General features: G+C 41.7%; 1 protein-coding gene across 6 annotated transcripts in view; it reads left to right on the plus strand.

Annotated features, from left to right (window-relative positions):
• Nucleotides 1–7491: 7491 nt before the first annotated feature.
• The window catches only part of LSAMP (limbic system associated membrane protein), a 1229080-nt gene continuing 1209746 nt past the window's right edge, over nucleotides 7492–26825 (plus strand). For 5 of the 6 annotated variants that reach the window (XM_033941210.1, XM_033941211.1, XM_033941212.1 and 2 more), the window contains exon 1: nucleotides 8032–8616. In XM_033941210.1, the coding sequence (XP_033797101.1) occupies nucleotides 8462–8616 (155 nt within the window). In that variant the 5' untranslated portion in view covers nucleotides 8032–8461. Of the gene's footprint in view, nucleotides 7529–8031; nucleotides 8617–26825 lie in introns of those variants that run through there. The other variant, XM_033941214.1, reaches the window with a different exon arrangement.

Raw genomic sequence — 26825 nt, forward strand, 5'->3', positions numbered from 1 at the left:
AGGTGGCCTGAACATCATCAAGTTCTAATCATTTTCAGCAGGTACCATATATGGTGGACTTTATCACTAAGTTAAAATCTGTTCAGTGCATGTTAGGAGATGATGGATTGCCCAGAAGGGCGATTAAGGCTGCAACTGCAATTCAGGGCAGGTTACTACCATGTTTTTATGCCACATAAAAAGTAATCTCACTGCTGTTTTGAGCTGAAGCATGTTGTAGTTGTCCACATAAAATTTAATCTGCCTGTATAAAGCCAGAATCACCTTTGTTCAGTTAGGTATGAGGATACTGCCACAGAGTATCAGCTTAAAGAACAAAAAATGAACCCTGTTGAAGTGGAGGTGGAAAAATCACTAAACTAGAAAAAACCTCCCAAACCCCAAGAAAGGAAAATGACTAGGGGAAAGAGACAAAGACCAACTGAACACTCATTTTCTACCTTGCTTTCCAAGCTGTGTCGGAGAAACTGAGAGACCCAGCACAGTCGAGTTCCTGAAGAAGGGGGTGTGCACCCCCAAAACGGAGTCCCGTAGGATGAAGCCATCTTTGCTGACTGCCTTCACACGGAGAAGCTAAGTTCTTCTAGTTTGTGTTCAGCTTGGTTAGATTTGGACACTCATTTCCTTTTTGGCCCCATGATTGGGGGACAGAGACAAATTTCAACTTAACTTAACGGTGTGTTTTTTATTCAATTACTTTTTCACACTTATAGCACTTTATTGTTGCACTTTATTTATTCACTTATTATGCGGAGAGAGCCCGGGGATGTTTCGCAGTTAACACTCTTCTGGGTGTAATTTGCGTCAGCTTTTCCCTGGGTTTTCCCAGTGGCGGCTGTGTGACTGAGGGCTCTCCCGCTTAAGCAGTTATTAATTTTTAACATCAGTTGATTGAGTGTTCAGTTGGTCTTTGTCTCTTTCCCCTAGTCATTTTCCTTTCTTGGGGTTTGGGAGGTTTTTTCTAGTTTACAGAGTATCAGCTGGCACCTTCATAACTTCCAGGTCTGCTGAGTACCTGGGTCTAATTCATTCAGAAGCTTTAAAACTGCTGACCATTAGGGGCTGAATGTTTGCCTGGCTCACCCTTATCCACATATGAGTCGAGTCTCTTTCATTTCAAAGGAAACTCTGCAATGAAATGGCATAGGATGAAGTTAAGAGGCTCCGGAGTAATCTAAGGAAATACTTTTTTACAGAAAGGGTAGTAGATGCGTAGAACAGTCTCCCAGAAGAGGTGGTGGAGACAGAGACTGTGTCTGATTTCAAAAGGAACTGGGATAGGCACGTGGGATCTCTAGGAGAGAGAAAGAGATGATGGTTACTTTGGATGGGCAGACTAGATGGGCCATTCAGCCTTTATCTGTCATCATGTTTCTATGTTTTATGTTTATATAAATCTTCAAAAAGCTAATAGCTTGGGTGATGCCTGTTCCAAATCCATATTGGCTGTTCCTTGTGGCTTTTATTTTTGAAGAATCCCCATGTGCAGACATCATCCTTTACATCTGTAGATTGTCATACACATTCAAATGCGATTTTAGAATACCACATTATTTGCACATATGGATCCACACCATACCTAAATGGCAAGGAGACATGATTAGGGTGTGAAGAGGGAGTGGTCTAGATGGGCCTACAGTATTGAGGTGGATGATCCATTTTGCAAGGAGAATGCAAGTATATGTTAAAAAAAAAAATCTTGTTTGTAAAATGTTAAACTGACTACTTCTGTAAATTCTTCTTAGAAAAAAATTAGGTACCATTCTAGTATACTGGTAAACAGCTTGGTATATCTGAAGGGTGATCTTGGAAATAATAGACCTGGCATTCAAAGGGATTTATATGTGTGTACTGTATATTTATAGGTTTAATGTTTAATTATGCAGTTTTATAAGACTGTTCTAAGAGGGAAGCAAATGGGATAATTGGGATTGCTGAATTTAAATCTCAAGTGGGGAGGAAAGGGCTGAAATTTAATTTAGGGAGGAGCACAAAGCTGAATATTTACCGAGGTTCTCTGACACCCCTTACACTGATCCTGGATGGAGACACTGGCTGGCAAATCAGTGACAGCAGTAGTGTTTTCACCATAGTGCTCTCCATCGTGTTTTGTTATGTTATGTGATGCCGTTCCCATGTTGACCTGTAGGATTTTGCTGCCTGCAGACACATGTGGCAATGGTATTGGCTGCCTGAGAAAAACAAACAAAAAAAGTCTTATTTCTGTTGTCAGTTTATCTGATGTGCCAGATTTTGAGTAGTATGTGGACCAATTAGTACAATTTACAGGCTTAAGGGTCCTTTAACTGGTTGTTGTTTTTTTTTTATAATTCTTTATTCATTTTCAAAATTACAATAAGTGTTATATATGTTCAATCACATTAACAATAAATACATCACTTACAAGCTATCATTGGTACATTACATAAACTCTTATCCCTCCCCCCTTCCCACCCCTCCCTACCATATATTCCATTATCTTTTAGAATATGTAATAATAAAATATCCCCCCTTCACTATTAAACTGGTAAATTTAAGGGAAACAATGTCAACTAAGCCGTACAATATTTTGTTAATGGTTTCCACACATCCTGAAATTTCCTGAAATATCCCCGCTGTATTGCAATAAATCTTTCCATTTTATAGATATGGCATAAAGAGTTCCACCAAAAATTATAATTTAATCTTCTCCAATCCTTCCAATTATATCTAATTTGTTGAATGGACCTTTAACTGTTACTGTAAAAAGTGGCCCTTAAATCAGTGGCGTAGTGAGGGTTAGAGGCACCTGGGGTGGTAGTGCCCTTCCTCCACCCTCAGCGGCAACAAGCACTGACCCATGCTCTTTCAGTAATGAAAATGGCTGTCGAGACTTCCATTTTCATCACTGAAAGAGCATGGGCAGAAACAAGTGGGAATCACTCCTACCCCAACATGCTGCTAGACAACCATGGAAACAAGGTAGGCCTGGGGTCCTTCCTCTGGGTCCAAGAGAGGGGTTGGTGGTGTCTGGGGAGGGAGGGAGAATGTTGCCTATTCTTGTCAGAGGACACACTGACGGTGGGGAAAAGTCTTCCAGTTGGAAGGCACTGGTCCAGGAATAAGCGAACACTGCAACACAAATGGGGAATTTTGGTTGCAATTGATGCATCCACAGATATATAATTTAATGCTTGTGAACATGTGGATAATGAGAACAGACTGTAGGAAGTTCTAAGAGCTTTGGGAGCAAGGTCCTGTTAAACGATGAAAAATAAGGCCATAGGAAAAAGAAAAGAGAAGGAGATGGGATTTATATACTACCTTTCTGTGGTTACAATCAAAGCAATTTACATATTGTATATAAATATTTATTTTGTACCTTCCATTTTGTACAATGGAGGGATAAGTTACTTGGCCAGAGTCATAAGGAGCTATAGAGGACCATTTTTGATAACCGAGTTTAGATATTTTGTGGAAGATGCACAAAAGTCCAGTACCAAACATGCCCATTATCAAAATGGCAAAACATCTACCTTAGGTTTTGGATTTTTTTTTTTTTTCAAAATTGGATGTATTTGTGCTCAGTGCATCGATCTTTATAAACTATATTTGAAAAAAAAAAAAAAAAAACCAACCCAAAAAACACATCATAAAGAAAAACACAAAACAAACCATTGGGATTTTGAAGGGACTAGCATTTTTAGTAGACTGCAGTAGGGCACCATAGGGGGTACATAGAAACATAGAAAGATGACGGCAGAAAAGGGCCACAGCCCATCAAGTATGCCCACCCTACTGACCCACCCCATTAAGTCTGAATGCTGATGACCTAGTTCCTTAACTCTCGTAGGGATCCCACGTGGATGTCCCATTTATTCTTAAAGTCGAGCACTTTGGTGGCCTCGACCACCTGCACTGGAAGTCTGTTCCAGCGATCTACCACCCTTTCTGTGAAAAAATACTTCCTGGTGTCACCATTAAGTTTCCCTCCTCTAGTAAGCTTCACATAAAAGGCCCAGGTACACATCTCCCCATAACCCCATTATAGTGTATGGTGAACCCTCCAAAACCCACCCAAAACCCAACTGTACAACACACTAATAGCCTTTATGTCTGCAGGTGGCACCTATATGTAGGTACAGTAGGATTAAGGTGGATTTGGGGAGTCTCACATATTCTATCATAAGTGTATAGTTAGAGTGGGATATGGGCCTGAGACCCCATCTCCATTGTTACTACACTGCCCACTAGGCTATTCCATGAACCTGCTTGCTGCTCTACTAGGACTGGTCATTAGATCTGAAGCTATCATACAGGCAGATATGTACTGTTTTATTCACATCTTTGTGGGGGTAAGAGAGGAGTCAATGACCACTTGGGAAGTGTTGGGGGTCGTTTATGTCCCTCCAGCAGTCATCTAGTCAGTTTAGTGACTGTTTTTGGCATGTATTTGTTATTAAAGCAGGTCTAGTCCCAGACATCCAAATTGTGCCTTGGATATATTCTTAAATGTTTGATTATGGCAGAAAAGTGTTCAAGTCATAAACTTGCCCTAATCCTGCCCATGCCATGCCTCTAATAAACCTTCTTGAGATTTAGATGAACAACAACATAGAAATACTTCTAGAAATAAGTTTCTGAAATATTGAATTGGAAGGGTTGAGCAAGAAAAATGTCCATCTGCCTCTTATTCCACTTTTTGGATGTTTTTCTTTTTTGAAAATGAGCCCCATAGTGTCACAAGGAGGACACAGATCAGTGTAATCAAGTTTGTTGGAGACATAGGTGCCAGCTCTCTGGTTAAAGTAGGTATTTGAGCATCCGTAGTATTGAGCAGTTCCTGTATTGTGTCCAGGGAAGGGATATTTGTGTTTAGTACCCCCAAATGTTTTGAAAAGTTTGTTCTTCTGATTGAAAATAAGACTTTTACACAACTGCCACCTTATTCCCTGTAAATTCCCTATTCTTTCATCTCCCTCTATTCCCCCCCCCAAAAAAAAAAAAAAAAAAATGTTTCTACTTTCATCTGGAGGAGAGTGTGGTGTAGTGGTTAGAACTACAGCCTTAGCACCTTGCGATTGTGGGTTTAAATCCCGCACTGCTCCTTGTAACCTTGGGTAAGTCACTTAATCCTCCACTGCCCCAGGTACATTGGATCTGGCCCACCAGGCCATATAGGGAAAATGCTTGCAGAACCTCTATAATAAACCACTTTGAGTGTGGTTGTAAAACTACAAAAAGGCAGTATACAAGCCTGATCCCTTTCCCTATAGATTTCACAGTAGAGAATGGCATGGTGACAAATTTGTCCCCGTGGGAAATCATTTTCCTGTCCCCGCGAGCTCTTTTCCTGTCCCTGCCCCATTCCTGCAAGCTCCATCCTCATCTGCACAATCCTTAAACACTTTAAAATCATGTGTTCGAGGCTTGTGCTGTTAAGACAGAGCTTACAGGAATGGGGCAGGCACAGGGAGAACGACAAAACTCATGGGGATGGGACAGGGAAATTGAGTTCCTACGGGGAAGGGGACAAATTTGTCCCCGTGTCATTCTTTGCTTCACAGTTATCATTCTTTACTTTCTGAGTGAAAGTTGCATAGTAGTAGTTGTGCTTTCTGGTAATGCTGTTGACCTCTGCTGACACTATGTGGGCAACTGTGAGTACTGCCACATTGTTGTAAGAGGGAGGGTATTTCTAGTACATGCATATTTCTGACAATAACTAGGGATAACTGGGGAAATTTTGTGGTCCTAGCAGAGAAGGTAGTCAGCTCTTCAAGATTCCTTTATGCAATTCCCTGCCACCAGAACTTAAGCCTATGGCTAACTCTTTCCTTTAGGAAAACAGCCAAAACTTAATTGTTCATTTCTGTATTTCAATAAGGAGATCAGGAAGTGACATTATACAGGGCTATCATAGTACATCATAATTGATGAGGCTGTTTTTTTTGGGGGGGTTCTTGTTTTTTTTTAGGGATGAGTGTTTTATTGAGATTTTCCTATTGATGAGCCCAATATCCAAAACAGATCGGCACCTACAAATCCGTGCCCTATTTTCAACCAAATATAAAAGACACGCATTCATCCTAATTTAGAAGCGTTAAAGATATACTTACAAATTTAGGACTGTCTTCCAGTTTTCTAGATTTATGAGCCTAATTTATTAGCCTAATGTTGAAAATTAGTGCTATATTCCTAACTTTTTCCACTGCCCTAAATCTGTCCCTCTTGCTACCCACTTTAAGAGTATAAATTTGAGTACATTTTTTTTTTAATGTTCAAAAATGTTTTATTGAATTTTATACAACAAAATACAGAACCACATATTTAAGCACTCAGGCCTATATTCTATAAATGGCATCTTAAGTAGGTGCCCTACCGGTCCATTTAAAAGTGAATTGAAAACCTTTTTAAAACAAAAAAGTAGGCACCTACCAGCTCTTAGAAAAATGATGCCTTCATCACGTCTACACAGGTGCTTTAGAAAGCCGAAGGTCAAAGTAGGCATGGTTAACGCTGGAAACAACTTTAGGCGTTCTAAGGCGCCTCTGTAGATGTGATTCTCAGCAAAGGTAGGTGCCAGAAATTTGGGCTTTTAGAACCCTGGCCTACATTTCCAGTGCCTACCTTTGATGAAAGCTGTAATTCTGTAAATGGCGCCTTTGCGTAACTGACACACAATCGGTGGCTGTTTTATAGGTGGCCACTGATAACAGCGCCGTTTACAGAATCCGGTTAGAGCAGCTGCTTCAGCACGCTGAGGTTGAATTCAATTCCCACTGCAGCTCCTTGTAACTCTGGGCAAATCACTTAACCCGTCATTGCCCCATGTAAACCACTTTGATTCTGGAAACCGCAGAAAAAGTAGTATATCAAGTCCCCTCACCCTTTACATTTTCAGAAGCCAATTTAGCAAAAATCCATAGGCCCTTATGCTTATAATTGTATGTGTTATGCTTAATTTCTTAATGCATCCTACCTTGTGCTGTTTATTGAAAAGGTGGGTTAATGAAATCTGAATTATAAATGAGTAAATAAATTCCTGATTATATAATGATCTCCTATAGAAAACCAGAAATAATTTACTATTGAGACAGATAGGCACCTTGTCTGAGTTTTACATGAAGAGTGCCTTATCTCTGAGAGCACGTCCTCTTTTTATCTCTCAAAAGAGAACCTGCTAATAAGAGACTGTAAGCATGAAGTGAGGTGAGGCGTCAGCATTAAAACAGCATTTTTCTGTTCAGTTGCAATGTTCTGAACCTGGCTCGCCGAGTGAAAGTTTCACATCTACTTCAAAGTAAGCGCACGAGGGCGTCCGGGCTCAGCTGTCACTGCGGGTATTGTAGGGAGACAGACCAGGCATTCACAGACGCACACACTGAAGTGTAACACAGCGCTAGGCTTCTCAATGCTGCCATTGTTTTGGAAGCCATTCTACCAAAGAAATAAAAGGAACCCACAATCAGAGAGGGCAAAGGAAAAGAACCGCTCTGGTTTTTATTTGGTAAAAGAAAAGTAGAAATGAGGGGAATCACATCCCACTGTAGGTAAAATGATATTATGAAAGATGCAATTGATTGGCATGAATTTCATTCCTTGCATTAACTCTGCATGCATGCCTGGCTGTTTTCTCCTTCCTTTGCTTCTCTTCTTTCCATTTCTTCCCTCCTGTGTGCCTCTCGCCAACATCAGCACATCTTCTGAAAGAGAGCAGCCTGGCCTTAGACGGAGCTGTTGTCGTGACAACCTAAAGAAGCATCAGACTTTTATCAAGGCTGCTGGAGGGGGGGGGGGGGCAGTGGTGTAAAGCAGGGGGACCTGGGGAAGAACAGCCAGGGGGACGCAGGAGGAGAGAGTGATGGCAGGCAGGAGAGTTAGGGAAAGGAGCGTGCTGAGGAGGCGGCTCTTGTGAGGGGATTTTCCCCTCGTTCCTCACTGCTGCAGCCGATGCTTTTCAGCTTCTGTTTCACCAGTTGGATCCTCCTCTCTCTCTCTCCTTCCCACCCTCCCTCTCTCTCTTTCTCTCGCTGCCTGGGAAAGTGGGTTAGTAAAAGCAGCACATTGTACAGCTCCAGATTACAGACCCACTGCTGGAAGTGCAGCTCGTGCAGGCTACAGGCAGCGACAGCAATTCACTTTCTGCGCTGCACTGGGATTGTTCAGCATTTGGCTTGTTTCCCTCACCCGGGTCCTTTCTTATTACTTTTTGGTTTTCTTCAAAAAGCTTGTGAGGAATCCATCTCCCCCCACCCCACTAAACTGGAAAGAACTAAACCCCCTCCTGCTCTTTATCCTTGGTGCTTAATTTAACAAATAAACCAACTAAAGTAGCTGTTAACATATAACAAATTTTGGTGGGTTTGTGTGCAAGCACCCTTTTTTTTCTGTTCATTTTTTTAAATATATATATAGATATATATTTTTTCTTTTTGGTGTGTGTGTGTAAAATTTGGTCACTCTCCTGTGAACTGAGACCATGGTCGGGAGGGCGCCTCAGGACTGGAGCCAGCTGTACCGGATCCTACTCAGATTGCTCTGCCTTCTCCCCACAGGGCTGCCAGTCCGCAGCGTGGATTTTTCCCGGAGCACCGACAACATCACAGTCCGGCAGGGAGATACAGCCATCCTCAGGTAGGGGGCAGCACGCCAGCTTTCTTAAATCACACGTTTCGTCAATTGTGGATGCAACTGATGGTACTTTGATGGTGCTGGGCTTGTAACCAGTGCAATGTATGAGGGAGGCATTTTTCTCTTGCAGGCAAGTCCTTATGCGATCTGGTCTCTTGTGTTTTGATACAGGGGAGAAGAATAATGCAGGTCTGTGTATAGGCTGAGTCACACAGGAGCTGAGTACCTGCTGTATTTTTGTAGTGTGTGTGGAAAAATACTAGATGGTGATCGCTGCATATCAATGAATTTTCATTTTTAGATTTATTGCACTATGGGCATTACAGTTGCTTTAGGTGATGTACAAATATAATCGAAGTATCACGTACTCATGGCATATAGTGAATCTTACAACATCCAAAATTCATGAGCCCATTCAACTTATATTGAATATTCATTCACTCTTGTAAACTAGAGCCGTCAACAATAAATATTATAAATCGACACCTACATTACTTCAGATCAAAGGACTTTCTGAAGAGCCATTTTTTTTAGACCCGTTTCAAAATTCCAGAAAATCTCGGCATAACGATATTGTCAGCTAAAGAATTCCACCGAAAGGGATGAACAATTAAGAAAACTTTCTCCCTGGTCCCAGTGAGCTGAGCTGCAGATAAGGCCGAAACTTGCAGGAGAGCCCGATGTACAGTGTGCAAAGGCTAGCTATGCAGTTTGAGCTTCTTTGGCTGTTTGCTCATTTGTGAGTGTATGTTGCAATAAGCATCAACAACTTGAAAAATCTAAGTGAGCGAGCCAGCAGTGCAGTCCCAGATGTGCAACAGGGTTTTCTGCTCTCCAAGGTTCCCACCCCACCTCATCCATAATTTTACACACACTTAAGCTGCTGAGCAAGAGTTGTTCAATGAGTGCTTTAGACACAAGTACATTTTAACATTTTGAGATACCGCTTGATAGCAAAGGGAGTAGGATACTGATAGGTGCTCAAACATGGATATTTCTCTTAGATGCTAATTAATTTAGAAGAGCAATTTTGGGTTTGACAGTCATGCATAACCCCCTACCCCCCAAAAAAAACCCACCTTTTAATGTGTGTACCTGGTATATGTGTCTCTCTTATCTAAGGGTTCTTCTTGCTTGATTTGGGGGAGGGGAACTAGATAGAGATTTGAGAAATCTTATAGCAGATCTAATTTTGGATGAGGCAACAAATATGCTTAGAAGGAAAAAAAAAATCATAATCCTGGCTTCAAGAGAGTATATGTGAAGAAAGCAATGATCTCTAGATTCCTCCCCATCCATACCCATCTCAGTCTAAAAAAAATAGTCCCTCCAGGTTTCCCATGCTTCCAGAAAGAAAACAATTTGTTTTTCTGTGCAAAGTTTACAGGTGGAAGCATAATGGAACCTGTTCCTGCTTCCTAAAAATACAATAGAATAGAAACCCATGGGAAATGACACTTCAGAGTTGTTGAGAGGGGTGTCCCTTCCTTCAAAATGTGCTGCTCAGGCCAACCTCCAATGGTTTTGAATTCTGGCAAATAGTGATTGAAAACTGGGTTATATTGAATCTCACTTTAAAAAAAAAAACACAACTTGTTCAAGAATTACCTATATTGTCCCTTATTGGACTTCATCCTGCCTCCCCCCTCCCTCCCTCCCCCCCTCCCCCCACACATATATGTGGCTTTTATTTACCTGCTTGGGATCTCTAGAGGCCTGAGCAGGGGCAAGCCCAGATGGCTACTTGCTTGACCCCCTTAGCCCCTTTTATATCCTATGGAATAAAAACATAGTGCCCCTCCCCTCCATTTACAAAGCCATGGTAGCTAGTCTCCTGCAGCAAATGTGACACAGCCAGTTCAATTCCTATGGGCTGTGACACATTTGCTGTGCCAGTACTCATGACCATGACTTTGTATGACAAGCCAATAATGGGGCCAGTATTCAGCTGGTAAGGCAACTGTAATGAATACCAATGCAAGTGTTTACATTAATAAGTATGTTCATTGCCACTGTATACTGTATATAGCTCAGCCCTGGGTTACCAATTAAGGAAAATAAGTGCATGCTTAGGGAACCAAGGAAGGGGGCACTGCAGAAGTTTCCCCCCTAACTAACATGCCCTTAACTCTTTCACTGCCGTCTGCCACACCCATTATCCCACATGAATTTTGGTGTTTTTCTAATCATTATAAATATAAATGATATTTTATTTCATACAGTAATGATGTTTCTTAGCATTTATTGACTCAAACGGCCATATTCTATAAACGGCACCCTATTTAGGCAGCGTTAGGCACCCTAATCACAGCCACCTAGCGATGCCTAAGTTCAGGATCTGCACCAAACTTAATCCCTCCCCCCCTTTTTACAAAATCACACAAGCGGTTTTTATAGGAGCGTCGGAGCAGCACAGAGCATTCAGAGCACCAGACAGTGCTAAAAATCGCTTGCACAGTTTCGTAAAAGGGGGGATTTTTTTTTTTAATTGGCTTAATTGGCGTGGTAATTGACCATGCCGATTTTCAGCCAATCAAAAAAAAAAAAAATAAATAAAAATTAAGCAATTTAAGTTTGATGCCAAACTATTAGGCCACCTAGTGACACCTAAGTGGAGACGCCATCCAATGCCTAGGGATGCCTAACGATGCCTATGTTAAAAAGTAGGCTTGGATATGGGCAGAGAATAGGCATAGTTGACTTAGGCGTCATTAGGTGTCTAAGATAGGCGCCACCAAATTAGGCAAGTGAAAATCTGGACTAAGGGAGTGGCACCTACATCTTTAATGGCACCATTTTTTCAAAAATGTAGGCACTATTCAGTGCCGTTTATAGAATCTAGACCACAATGTTTTTTTTCAATTAAGCAATGGAAAGATCGAGGGGCACTGTTGTTGAGCTGTGCTTAGGGCAGGGGTAGGCAATTCCGGTCCTCGAGAGCTGGAGCCAGGTCAGGTTTTCAGGATATCCACAATGAATATGCACGGGATGGATCTGCATGCACTTCTACCTTGAGATGGACCGGAATTGCCTATCCCTGGCTTAGGGCATCAGTTGGCTTTAATCTGGCCCTGATGTAGCTAGCAGCACTGAATATCTGTATTATGTAGTCACCATGCCTGCACTACATGTTTAGTTGAAGCCTGCTAAATTAAGGAGTCCTTTTACTAAGGCACGCTAGCCATTTTAGCGTGCGCTAAATATTAGCGCTCGCTAAACGCTAACTCATCCATAGACTATAATGGACGCGTTAAAGTTTAGTGCACAATAAAATGGCCAGCTCACTTTAGTGAAAGGACCCCTAAATGTATAATTTATCTGGATATTGTCTGAATATTGCTATCTGGATACATTTTCTTGATGCCCTACTTCCACCTTTTTATTCATATAAGACCAACTGTCAGTGAAAATATAAGTGTACATGGATATTGGTTCAATTACTATTTTTCTAACATAAGAATTGCCGCTGCTGGATCAGACCAATGGTCCATCCTGCCCAGCAGTACGCTCACGCGGCGGCCCCAAGGTCAAGACCAGTACTCCAAATGAGTCCAGTCTCACCAGTTTAGTATGAACTTGTCCAACTTTGTCTTGAAATCCTGGAGGGTGTTTTCCCCTATAACAGACTCTGGAAGAGTGTTCCAGTTTTCTACCACTCTCTGGGTGAAGAAAAATTTCTTTACGTTTGTACGGAATCTATCCCCTTTCAATTTTATAATGTGTCCTCTCGTTCTCCCTACCTTGGAGAGGGTGAACAGTCTGTCTTTTTCTACTAAGTCTATTCCCTTCAGTATTTTGAATGTTTCGATCATGTAAAATCATGAGTCAGCTCAGACCACACAGTTCAACTTTTTTTTTTTTAATTTCTACCCAATTCCATCTAAGATGGCATCTATAAAAATCCTTCAAGACATTTCTTGTCATGAGAAACCATAGGTCTGTGATGGCAACAATTTATTGTGATACTTATCTGTGGGAAAACTGACTTGATAAACCCTACCTATAACACAAGTATCTCAACAGACTAGCTACATGCTCCACACCTCTTCCTTCATCTTCCCACTGCCTACTAGACATCACTCTTTCTTGTAATCTTTCTCCTAAGCATGCATAGCTCAGACCTACCCTATCCACATCTTCTTGCGGTCACACCCTTCAACTACCAGATGCACCTTTATACTTTGCAAAGATGACAAAGGAGACCAAATGACAAATTAAGGGGTCCTTCTACTAAGGTACACTAATGAATTAGAGTGCATTAAGTGCCATGCAGCCCATAAGTATATTATGGACTGTGCAACATTTTGTACATTTCCGAATGTTATTGTGCATAATCTGTTGGTGCACCTTAGTAAAAGGTCCCAAAAATCATTATGGAGCCAATATTCAGCTTGCACTGCTCAGTAGTTTTTTTAGGGGGGTTTATATGTTAGCTGCCACGGGTAAAAAAAATAACTTAATATTCATATACAGCAAGGGTGAGAGATACCTAGGGCAGGGGCGCCCATTTCCTGCCCTTGTCTTTGCCCCCACTCCTTCCCCAATTCCCCCTGCTGCACATGCGCCCCCCCTTTCCTTCCCCGTACCTCTAGTTGTTTACCGCTACGAGCAATAAGAACTTCAACGTGCTCCTTGCGACCTCGTCATATCTCCCGCTGACATTACTTCTTATACACGGCACCCAGAAGTGACATCAGCGGGAGAGACGATGCGGTCGTGAGGAGCACATTAAAGTTGTTGCTCGTGGCAGTGAACAGCCATAGGTACGGGGGAGGAGTGGGAAGAGGCAGGGGCGGAAAAGAGAAAGGGTGCTGGTGCCCCCACCAACATGGCAACCAGGACGGACACCCCCCTGCCCCCATCTTACTACACAACGAGGGAGTCGTGAGGCCAGGATGTCATTAGATCAGCTAAGGGTGTATTGTTCAAAAATCTTTGTGTGCTTTCATCTTGTCGTTGAGGCGTCAAAACCTTAGGTGCCCCCTATATATGCCAGGTTTTCTTAGCCTACATACTAGTGCCTAAGTCCAATTTAGGTACCTACAAACAAATCACACCCAAGATCTGCCCCTTGACCATGCTTTCTACCTGGAAGTTATAGGCGTCTACCATCTAATTAATTAGTTTTTTTAAATCAGTAATTAATTGTGATTTTCAATTAACAGTGCCAATTAAGCCTAATTAACTTCCTGTTTTACAAAGCCGTCTTTGTAAAAGGAGCCCTAAAAAATTAAGGCTCTCTTTTTCTAAGCTGCAGTAGAGGTTTCTACTGTGGCTCAGGGCAATAAATACTCTGACGTTGCTCTGACACTCATAGGAATTCTATAAGCGTCCGAGCATTTAAAGGGAACATAACATAAGAATAGCTTTACTGGGTCAGACTAATGGTCCATCAAGCCCAGTAGCCTGTCCTCATGGTAGTCAAACCAGGTCCCTAATACCTGGCCAAAACCCAAAGAGTAGCAACATTCCATGCTACCAATCCAGGGCAAGCAGTGGCTTCCCCCATGTCTTTCTCAATAACAGACTATGGACTTTTCCTCCAAGAAATTGCCCAAACCTTTCTTCTAGAAATAGTGCCTAAATTTAGACACCAGTAGATAACCTACCAGTGCCTAAATTAATTAACAAACATCGTTCAAAATGGCAAATAAAATGCACCATTAAAGCGCCTACTAGCACCTAAATAATACATGCTGGAATTGAGCCTACGTTGGTGCTTTAGGCCGCCTAATGCCACTATGGGCATGGCTAACACTAGAAATGGCATTAGGCGGCACACCTACATAGGCTCAATTCACGACAAAGATAGGCGCTGGAAATGTAGACCTGGAAAAACCCTGGCCTATATTTCCAGATCCTATCTTTCATAGAGATGCGAGTCTCTCGACAGCACCGACTCATGATTGCCATATAATTGGTGGATGCCAATATCAGCACCCTATAGAGAATCTGGGGTTAGCTCTCGGGGCCATGGTAGAAACCGCTACCACGGCTTAGTAAAAGGATGGAGGGGGTAAGTTAAGTGCCCAGATTAGCTAATGTGCTGATCTAGGCACTTAACTAGGAATCTTTTATAGAATCAGGGCCTTAGTGCCACTGAATAAATATTCCATTCACTGGCACTTAATCCACTTAGCAGCACCTGCTAACTATATAAGTTATTTGAATATCAGCCTGCATTAATTTACACCCCAGCTATAAAAAAGAGAACAAAAAATATTGCTAATTATTATAATTTTTGAATTCTGCTTCTATGATTTCACAAGGAGAAAATCTTCCTGAGCTTCACTGATTTCAGCAGGAAAGAAAGAAAGAATAGAATACGAAATAGATGTGGGTTTTGTTTTTTTTCTAAATTTCAGTAAAGTGTTTGATACTGTTCTAGGGAGAAGATATGTAAACAAGCTAGACTGACTGGGAGCCGAAAGAAACATTATAAAATGGGTGACAAGATGGTTAAGGCATAGGATTCATAAGATGAAGCCTGAGGTAGCCTAATGGTTGAGAACCAGGGAAATCAGGTTCAAATCTCACTGCTGCTCCTTGTGACCTTGGGCAAGTCACTTAACTTCATTACCTTAGGCATAAACTTAGGGCTCCTTTTACTAAGGTGCGCTATGTTAGCGTGTGCTAATGCATGCATGTTAGTCTATAGACGCGTTAGCGTTTAATGCACGTGTAGATTTAGTATGCACTAAACACAAGCTATAACGCTTAACGCACCTTAGTAAAACAGGGGGTTAGTTTATAAGCTCTGCAGGGACAGAGAAATACTTGCACCTGAATGTTGCTCATTTTGAGCTACAACTGAAAAACCATGAGCCAATTTCAAAATAAAAGTAAATGGGAACCACTCTGGTGTGCCAGGAGGACCAGTGCAAGACTCGGTCCTTTTCAACATCTTTATAAGTGACATAGGATAACAGGTATAAGGGAAATTTAAACAGTATGGACATACCCCAGGAGCTAAATAAGATGCAAGTACACTTTAATTTAAAAAAAAAAAGTGAAATGATGCTCTTATAGTGGGAGGAATCCACAAGAAAAATGTATTTTCAGAAGTAAAGAACTAGCAGTTGCCAATCAAGAAAGACCAGGGGGAGGTGTCATTATCTCTGGTGACTTCAAGATAATCCATAGATTATAAAGAAGCGGTTGCAAAAGCAAATAGTACACTTGGGTGCACAAATACCGTAAGTTCTAAGTAATACAAAGGGGAAAGTAAAAATCTCTCTGTATAAATCTCTGGTGCGACTGTCTAATAAGGCATTAACAAGGCAGAGGCAATTGAAAAGGAGGCTAGCCAAATGGAGCCTGGCCTGGAGGGTCAGCCGTATAGAGAAAGAAAGAGTAGCCATTAGAAAAGGGAAGTTATAATGCAAACACGCAAATATCCAAAACACTTCAATAAGAGTACTAGAAAATTGTACTAATTTATTTCAAAATAGTTTATTCTACATGTCTAAAAATGTTAAGCAGATTACAATGCCCACTGACAATCAAAAACGGGGTATAAAAAAACATAAACATAAAAGGGGTCAACAACCATAGATTTTATTTACAGCCTTTCAGTAGGTACAGTACAGCCAACACAGTTTACATATATTATATGCAAGTACTTTCTCTGACCATAGTGGGCTCATAATCTTATCATTTTTGTACCCGAGTCAATAGAGTGTTAATTGACTTGATTAGGTTATTAGGCAAGATATAAGTTTGTTAAATAAATAGTGTTAATCAAACCCAGCTCCATAGGTTCTGAACCCACCGCACTAACTATTAGGCTGCTCCTCCATACCAAACCAAAATTCCAATCCTCACCAACCCTAGCTTTGTACAATTAAAATTTCTCTAAACCCTCCCAACTCTCCTTCATATACTATTCAGCAATACAAGAATACTTCTAACCCAGTTATACTATGTCACATACAGTTCTTGGTTAAATACTTTGTGAAGGAACCACACCTTCAGTCACTTCCAAAATTTAAGTGGAAGAACAAAATTTAACATGAAAAAGACAGGGGTCATTCCTTAAAGAGAAGCGCAAAAGGAATGTGGGAAATATTATTCCAACCAGGGGGTTGTGAGCACCTGGAGCAGACTTCTAGATGATCTTAGAGGAGCCAAAACAATGGCAGAATTCAAGCATGCATGAGAGAGATAGAAGAGAATCGCAGAGGGAAGGAGAGGACCATGAATCCAGCCCGACCCCATGACAGCAGAATAGGCAGGCACAAATGGGTAAGACTGAGAGAACTAGGTAAGTGGTCTTCTGCCAAACCTTCAGTTTCTCTAGATATTTTGGGCTTCTTGCCTTTAGGCTGCACTGTCATTATGGCATGGTTTCCCTGCATTTTCTGTAAAAGACCAACATTACTAGATAAGATCTAAAGAGACTCAAGCATAAGGATATGAAATAGCTAATGTATATGATGGCTTAAAGCAGGCCTGGTCTAAAATGTTTCATTGCATGCTCATTTTCACTCTTTTTACCTATAGTTTGCCACTTATAGTAATTTGACTTGTCAGTGATTCTAGCTGGACTTTGCTCTACATCAGGGATGAACAACCTTCGCACACCAGGGGAGTGGGGGGGGGGGAGGGGGAGAGCACACAAATATCAGTACTATCCCTTGCGGGCCACAACATTATATAATATTAGAACAAAAAATGTAAATTAAAAACAATGGATATAAACTGTCTGAGTTGCTATTCTGAAAATATTTGCAAAATACATTATTTAAAAATCACCAAAACTCTGGTTAATGACATTTTTTGTATATACTTTCCATGGTTTTGCATAAAATTCAGTGGAAGGCTGCATTCCGCCCATGGGCCACAGGTAGCCCACTCCAAAGGCTAAATAAGAACGAGAAGAACTTATGTGCTGGGCCAAGAATGAGAGCAAGCTGGGAATAGAAAGAGAATAATTAAAGTTTCCTAATGATGCTGATGTCTTGTTCTATAAGTTTTCTATTTGTACATGCTAATGTGCAAGCTGTTGAATGGGAGACTTGGAAAGGGAAAGAGGGACATATGTAACCTACTGTTGGAATACATGATATAAGAAAATTTTAGAGGAGACAAGATTATAAAATGTTAATACATTTATAATTTTTAAAGGAAAGTGGTAAAATCTTTGGACCTACCGTGACCTAGATTGATAAATGTTCTGACTCTCATAGGAATTCTAGGTGCTTCGGAGCAGCATTGGAGCATTTAGCGCTCTGGGCCATGGTAGAAACCTCTACCGTGGCTTAGTAAAAAAAACAAAAAAGGGGGGGGGGGAGAGGAGTAGTCATATTTCCTTTACACACACACATTGGAAATTGGAAAATGAACTTGGCAAATAACACTGCTTTAATATGCATCCCCCTCCCTTCCACTGAAAAAAGTAAAAAATAAGGATCAGAACCCCTGTGAGTCATGGATGTGGAGGATATTTAACGAGCTTGAAATCTAGGGCATACACTAAACAGCAAAAACACTGAAATAGCCTCTCTTTCTGGTGTTTGTTATTGGGAATGCATTCTTTTTTTTTCTGCCTACTAGAGTGTGATGATCGAGGCCTCAATGAATGACTTGGCAGCAGGGCTGGCTTCATGACTGGGTAGACTAAATGGTTGCCTAAGGTGGCAGCTTCTGGGGGATGGAGGCAGCAAAGACTAGGAGTAGTCAAAACAAAATAATAGGTCCTAACCGCCACACAAACTCAAAGAACTTTCGGTGCAAATTTTAACCTGGATAAATATTCAGTTACCTAGGTGAATGATTTTGGAAAATTGTCCTTTTGGGGAGGAGGGTAATTTATAACAGGGTTCCTACAGAGATTTAATGTAGGTGTCAGTGTGCTTTTCATAAATGGGGTCACAGATAGCACACATCTGCTCTATGCATGTTCAGAATTTCTCCCGGATTCTTTATATGGTGCTGAAAGATCAGTGCTGAAACTTAGGCTTACACAACAAAATTAGCAAAAGCAATAGGAGGGTGAGCATACCTGGCAGGGTGGGAACTGGGGGCAGAACACCTCCCTCCTCCGGGCGGTGGGAAGGTGTGTGGATCGGTCACAGGGTTGTAGGTCATTGGCTTTTCTAGTCTCCCACCCAGGAACAGGAAGTTGATATCAGAAAGGGCAGGGGCCTGCGGAACCAACAGGTGCACATAGACGGACTGCAGAACCACGACCACTCCAGCATCCTCAAGCTCCGTGCACCTGGAATGGAACCCTCCCCCCCACCTCCACAGCCCTTGGTACACCACAGGGGATGAGGTAAGGGACTGATGAAAGGGAGGTTCAATGGAAAAAGTGCAGATCAGAGACCATGACTATCCTGTACCTTATGAAAAGATTGGTTAAAGAGCCAATTTTTCAGTTCAAATTCAAATTTTTTTAAATAAGAGCTCTGGTCTGACGGAGATTGGTAAAGTATTCCACAATGATGGTACGGTAAAAAAAAAAAAAAAAAAAAAAAGCTCTATGTCATGTAGATTTGAGTTGTGTATTCCTAGGGCCAGGAAAAACTAACAGTTGATTTTTTAATGATCGGAAAGAACACGCCGGGGGAGTAAGGTATGGTAAGTGATGCAAAGTATTCAGGGAAATCTGATTTTTTAGTGCCTTGAAGGTAAGTGTTGGAAGTCTGAATATCAGTGGCTGGCCCACTGAGCTTAGTTCGAGTTGGCAGGAACCTCTCCTGCCTGTTTAAATCACTTTGAATATTGGAAAATGCTTTATTAAATTGTCCTCATTCTATTTAAAGGTATGATGTCCAATTCCACATTTTACAAGATTGGTCTGGGTGAGCTGATGCTGGGTTAACCATGGTTGTTTAGTTTAAGTACAAAATCTCAGGAAAGAGCTCTATGGGCTTAAGATATAATTGAGTTGGGGCTCAAAGTTGAAAGGTGCTTAATGCTCTTGCTCTGGCCCTGCTTGACAGCGAGTCTGATCCTTGTTTGGAGTGAAGGCACATTCCCTGTATTTGAGCAGAATGCATCTTCAAGCAGCCCGGACTTACTAACCCATGTGCAAGGCTTTTGTCTGCATGATGAAGCAGGATGACTGCAGAACGTGGGTACTTCTGCATATTTTAGTTTATGGTTTGGCTCATATTATTGTATGTAAGACCCAGCTTTCCAGTGCCTTTCCTCTTGCCATCGTGAATGAGGGCAGGGATTCAATTATATTCCATTGTTAGAAGCCAAAATTGTTATCTATTCTTTACTGATGTACTTTACATTGTGCTTTTAGAAGGCAAAATAATGAGGACTCAAGTTTTGAACTGAAGAATGAGCAAATTTTGCAAGTCACTGTTCCTTCTGTTTACTGAGCACATAATTTTCTTTTGGAGGCAAACTTCTTACAAAGTGAGTTTTTAACCCTTTAGAATCCAAACACCTAGAGTTGATATTAAAATACTTTTTTCTTAAAATCTGCAGACTTTGAATGCATAATTTTGGATGTAATAATAATAATAAGATTATTTACTGCAGGACCATGAAGTTCTATGCGATTTACAATGATTAGAAATGTTACAGATTGAGTGAATAAACAAAGTACAGACTTAGTGATTGATAGTTCTTGCGATCGTTTGTTGAGGGCTAAGATTGATTAGGTTGGTTTCTTAAGTATTTAGGCGTTTCCTGAATTCTCCATAGGTAGTAGGCACGAGTACGGTAATTGTTCAAGGTCTTTACCCCATAAATATATATAAATATCTGTCCAAAAATGGGGCTGGATTTAGACAGTTCCAGTGGTGGTAGACAGGAGGGATAAAGGGTGGTTTCCCCTTTATTTTCCCAGGGCCCAATATTCAAAAAAAGCTGAGCTCCTAAATTTGTGCCCTATTTTCAGCTAGAGCAGTTGAAAATTCACCTTAATTTAGTTGAAAATTTACCTTAATTTAGGAGCTTAAAAGTTATGTGCAATTCTGGTCACCACATCTAAAAAAAGATATAGCAGAATTAGAAAAGGTACAGAAAAAGGTAACAAAAATAATAAAAAGGATGGGGCGACTTCCCTACGAGGAAATGCTAAAGCAGCTAGGGCTCTTCAGTCTGGAGAAGAGTTGGCACGGGAAAATTTGATAGAGGTCTATAATATAAAAAATGGAGTGGAGCAGGTAGGTGTAAATCACTTGTTTACTCTTTCCAAAATACTATGACTAGGGGGCCTGCAGTGAAACAATTACAGAGTAGATTTAAAACAAACCAGAGAAAATATTTCTTCACTCAATATGTAATTAAACTCCGGAATTTGTTGCCAGAGAATGTGGTACATGCAGTTAGCTTAGCAGGGTTTAAAAAAGGTTTGGTTAACTTCCTAAAAGAGAAGTCCATAAGCTATTATTAAGATGGATTTGGGGAAATCTACTGCTTATTCTTAGGATAAGCAGCATAAAATATGTTCTAGTCTTTGGGATCTTGCCAGGTGACTTGGATTGGTCACTGTTGGAAATAGGATACTGGGCTTGATGGACCTGCGCTCTGTCCCAGTATGGCAGCTCTAATGTTCTTATAGGGTTGATATCCACAAGGGTTTAACCAGGCAAGAGAGGCTCCTGCCCAGCAAACCAGCATCTGATATGTCTGCTAACCAGTCATTCCCTAATCAGATAAATTAGGAGTTGGGAGCAAAATTAGAGCAGTGCAGCAACTTAGCTGGTAGCTGTGATTTTTGGTCTGCTAATCAAGTAAGTAACCACATCAAGTTAGAACAACAAAACAGCTGTCCTAACCATGCACTGGACCCTGGTTTGAATACTGGTCAGTGCTTGGTTAACTTTCAGGTCAGCAGTCATACCCATATAGTCAATGCCAGAAGCTGTGTGTACTCCAGCATTGAATATCTGATTAGTTCAGATAGTGTTCAGAAGCAACTTATGAGGCATTCAATGCCACAGGCTAAATATTGACCTCTGTGCTTATAAATTTAGCACTGCCAATCATTTGCCTGGATTTATGAGCTTAATTTATGAGCCTTGTGTTGAAAATAAGTGCTAAGTGTCTATATTTTTTCCCTGCCTTAAATCCGCTCCTGCTGGCACCCAATTTTTTATGCCTCTAAATTTAAGAGTTTTGTGATATTTGATTATAAAGTTATGCACTGAGCCAGTTATAAGCAACTCTCAAAGTTATGCACATAAATCTTTTCAATATGGGTTCCCAAAGTTTTTCCCCTGAAAAAGGATAGTACAGAGAGACTGAGGCCCCTGGACTTAAATAGGGGCCTTTAGATGTATAGGCTTCCACAATTACAGACATACGTATCTGTGTGTCGATACTTACATGTCTATGTTCTGAAATTCCAATTGTACACACATAATGCAAATGCGTAACTATAATCTCTTCATGAAAAAGGTGGTTAATAAATCCCAATAAATACGATGACAAATTGCCTCCTCTGACTTTCTAAACATGGAGATATGTAAGATGGTTACTTCTGCTACAATATCTACATGGCCTCACTTTAGAAGAACACACTAACACCCAGGTCAAAAAATGTTTTTCCACCCTGTGGAAACTCCGCTCCATCAAACATTACTTTGATTTTCCCACCTTCAGATTGCTGGTCCAATCCCTAATTCTAAACTCCCTGGATTACTGCAATATCATATATCTGGGCTCCTACAAGAAAACCATTAAACGACTACGACTTATTCAGAATACCGCAGTCCGCCTCATCTACGGGCTTAAAAAATCAGACCACATCAGCCCTTTCTACAGGAAACTTCACTGGCTACCGTTCGAAGCAAGGATCATCTTCAAATTCGCCTGCCTCTGCTTCAAAACCCTAACTGGCTCAGCCCCGATATATCTTTCACGCCACTTCACCTTCCCAGGCTCTAACCGTACACGCAATGCACACCTGTTTGCCTACCCCTCCCCAAAAGGATGCATCCACAAAAGATTCTTCGACAAAACCCTCTCTTTCCAAGCTGGCAAATGGAATGACTGCCTGTCCACTCTCATCTCTCTTGCCCCAACTTATCAATCCTTCAGGAAATCTCTAAAAACATACCTCTTCGATAAATTCCTCTAACCCCCGCCCCCCCGACCAAACTAATAATCCCTTGCCTCCCTCCCTACCCTTCCCCTCCCCCCATGCAACAATTATTAGATCATTTTGTAATTGTCACTGGTTTATACCATATAATTGTTAACTAATTCTCTGCACCTACATTGTATAAATCGCTCTGAACTGTGTTTCGATATGCTGTAACCTCGATGTAACTTCGCTATAACTAAGCTGTAACTTCGCTGTAAATGTACAGTCTCTTATCCTGTAAACCGCTCTGAACTGTTTTGTGGTATTGCGGTATAAAAAAATAAAGTTATTATTATTATTACACACTGTTCCTAAATACATACATGTGCACTTCTGCACACATTTTAGAAAAGACTCTATATCGGATGATCTTTTTTTCTAAAATACTACCTCAATTTCACACATCCCAACCTGGATGTCTCATTTCAATTTCAATGTTCTACCTAAAATGAGGTTGCACCCGGTTCACCGTTCAGCTGAATGCTAGCCTCTTCCTAACTTTCATCTCTGTTGATCAGTGGTTGATTCACCAGCATGTCTTGTGCCGTAGGGTTAATGGAAGCCTGGTGGAATCTGTAGTATAGCTCTCCTCTTTCTACTTTCCCGATGCCAGTTGCTGCATAAATCACAGTTCAAGGCTTCAAACAAACCTCTTTTTCAAGTCCCTGCTCTGAGGCTGGTTCATACACATCTACAACCCTCTAAGCTATTTTATGTTTCGATGCTTCATTGATTTTGTTGTTGGTTTTTTTTGTTTTGTTTTGTTTTCTGGCAGGGGGAGGTTGTTTGCAGACACTGCATGTTTGTACTTGGTTGTCAAAGTTGTTATGGTAGTAAGACAACTCTTTCTAAAACTGAAGCCCAGATGAGGCAACCAGATGTTTTGTCAGGTTGCCCCCAATGCTTTATTTTACTTGCCACAGGCAAGGGATTATTAATTGAATTAGTTACACTCCCACAGAAGTATACATAACTGTTGAGATTTTAAATTTAAAAGGGACACTACTCTGACTGGCGGGGAGTCACAAGCGGTGTGCCACAGGGATCGGTGCTGGGGCCGTTACTCTTCAACATATTTATCAATGACCTGGAAAAAGAGGCAAAGTGTGAGGTTATAAAATTTGCAGACGATACCAAACTGTGCGGCAGAGTTAGGTCTAGGGAGGAGTGTGAGGACCTGCAAAGGGACCTGGACAAGCTGGAAGACTGGGCAAACAAATGGCAAATGCGCTTTAACGTGGAAAAATGCAAGGTCATGCATATAGGTAAAAAGAACCCGTTGTTCAAATACAAATTGGGGGGGGCATTATTGGGAGACAGCAGTCTTGAGAGAGACTTGGGTGTGCTGGTAGATGCATCACTGAAGCCATCTGCACAGTGCGCAGCAGCCTCGAAAAAAGCCAACAGGATGCTGGGCATCATAAAGAGGGGCATAACAACCAGGACGCGGGAAGTCATCATGCCATTGTATAGAGCTATGGTACGTCCACATCTGGAATACTGCGTTCAATATTGGTCGCCGTACCTCAAGAAGGACATGGCAGTGCTTGAGAGAGTCCAAAGGAGAGCAACGAAACTGGTAAGAGGGCTGGAACACTGCCCATACGCCGAGAGGTTGGATAGGCTGGGGCTCTTCTCTCTGGAAAAAAGGAGGCTCAGGGGAGATATGATAGAGACCTTCAAGATCATGAGGGGCATAGAGAGGGTGGATAGGGACAGATTCTTCAGGCTGAAGGGGTCAACAGGCACGAGGGGGCATTCGGAGAAACTGAAGGGAGATAGGTTCAGAACAAATGCAAGGAAGTTTTTCTTCACCCAAAGGGTCGTGGACACTTGGAATGCGCTACCGGAGGAAGTGATCAGGCAGAGTACGGTACAGGGATTCAAACAGGGATTGGACGGATTCCTGGGGGATAGGGGGATCGTGGGATACTGAGAGAGGTGCTGGGATGTAACACAGGTATAGAAAGCAAACCAAGTAATAAGTATAGAAAGCCAACCAGGTCGTGCATGTGCAAGACCGGAGGGTTAGGACTTCGATGGAAAGATAAAACTCAATGGGAAACCAAGGTGGCAAGGGGGCCCCTTCTGGTGTCTCAGACAGGCCTTGACCTGTTCGGGCCGCCGCGGGAGCGGACTGCTGGGCAAGATGGACCTGTGGTCTGACCCAGCGGAGGCACTGCTTATGTTCTTATGTTCTTAAATGCCTTTTTTTTTTTCCCCCAAATCTAATATCAGTTTATTTCATGACATTTCAGACAGCAGGGGGCTCATAATAAAAAAAAAAAATCTAAAATCCCGCTGAAATTGGCACTTGTACAATCAAGAAGACAAGTTGTCCATGTGCCGATAATCGAAACTGGTTATAGACGTATCTAAAAACAACTTAGGCCTTTTGAGTGCTGCTGTATGCCCAGAACTAAAAGGGGCATTTTAGGAGGAGTAGAGAGGGCGAGATTTGGGCGGGACATGGGCTGATCTAGACTTAGTCATACTGCAAGTATAACTGAAAGTTTAACGAGGCTGCCTGGATGGAACTTGTATGTTGTGATTTAGGCCATGTAAAACCAGTCTAAGTGGCAAAAAGGTATCCAAAGTGACCAGATAAGCGCTGCAGGGTATCACAAATCCGACTCCCGCATCAGCCTTGTGCCAGTTAAAAGACACAGAAATACCCCTATTAAGCTGGTTAGCTCAGATCAATGTGTCTCTGCGGGGCAGACTCCAGTATATAGTGATCCCACTGAGTCCAGACCAAACACTAGGCACAGAACACTACCTGCACTACATTACAAGCCCAGCCAGAGAAAACAGGACTCTGTCTCTTTAAGGATATCCATTTTGAAGTTGCTGGCTGAACAGACTGGGAGGCAGTCAGAGCTGAGGAGAGACCATTCCCCACGCAGGGCTGGGTGTGGCTCTGCAGGATTTAGATACCTGGGAAACTCAGTCAAGGAAGCAGCACGGGAAAGCTCCTAGGCCGGAGGAGCCTCTGCAACCCCAACTGCCAGAAGACATTGATATGGTATATCCTGAGGAGGACAGTGAGCTGGCAGGGCAGAATCAGTCTGCGGCCATGGATGTGGAAATCAAGCCTGAACAACCTATTGTGGAGGCCATGGAAGTAAGTTAAGCTTGCTTGTGGTTTTGGAAAAAAAAAAGGTTTTTTGTTTTTTTTTCCTTTCAATTTCTGGCTGAAGCCAGGACTCTGGACTAGCTGAATGAATGTGAGCTGATGGTGGGCTCAGAAAAGGGGAAATTTTATTTTCAACTTTCCCAAGTACTGGACATTTTGGTTTATTTCTTTGTTTCCTTGCTGAGAGTTTTTTGTTTTTTTTTTGCCTAAGATGGCTGCTGCTGCAGGCAGGAATATGGTTTGAGGACTCTGCTAAAGCCAAGCAGGGTCCAGCACTGCAGAAGATAGGGAGATGTTTGTGTCTCTCCTGAGAAGTAAAAGTCTGTACTGAATAAAAGAACTGTAGAGATTGTGGGGGGGTGGGGGGGGGGGTTGAGTTTGCCCGTCATCTTTGGAGTGGGTCTTGAGGGATGCATTTTGAAGTGCTTTTCAAAGTGCCAATTTTGGCAGACTCTCCAATCTCTCCTAACCTAGTCAGAGGAGAGGGGCTTTGAAATACCTTGAAGCCAACCTGTTCATTTTTGTGTCTTGGTTGGATTAAGCCCTGTAATAACTGGACTGAGGGACTCTTAGTTTCTTTGTTTGGATTGTTGTTTTTTTTTGTTTTGGTGAAAATAGTTTGAACTTACCAGGACATTAGGGTAGAGTCTTTATGATTGGCCTACTCAGCTGGGTCAGGAAATCATTGGGGTTTTTTTGTGTAAAGATAGACCTGCTTTATTGTCTGAGTCATCCTATATGGAAAATAAATGAACATATTGAGAGCTTACCTGTTTATATCTGGTTGCCATTCTGACTTTTATTTCTTGTGGTAAGCCCACCTGTACATGGACTTCCTCCCATTTGGGGAAGCACGCTGGGCCTATATTGTGGCTGTGTGTCGGTCCTTGCTGTATTCCAAGGGACAGCCACGCTACATGGGACAAAGTACAGACCCCCACACATTGCCCCAGTGATCACTGACCCCCTCCCACAACACCATAAAAATTAGAATAAAAATTTACATACCTGCCTCCTGGCAAA

This window comes from Geotrypetes seraphini, chromosome 4 (genome assembly GCF_902459505.1).
Source record: "Geotrypetes seraphini chromosome 4, aGeoSer1.1, whole genome shotgun sequence".
Taxonomy (NCBI): Eukaryota; Metazoa; Chordata; class Amphibia; order Gymnophiona; family Dermophiidae; genus Geotrypetes; species Geotrypetes seraphini.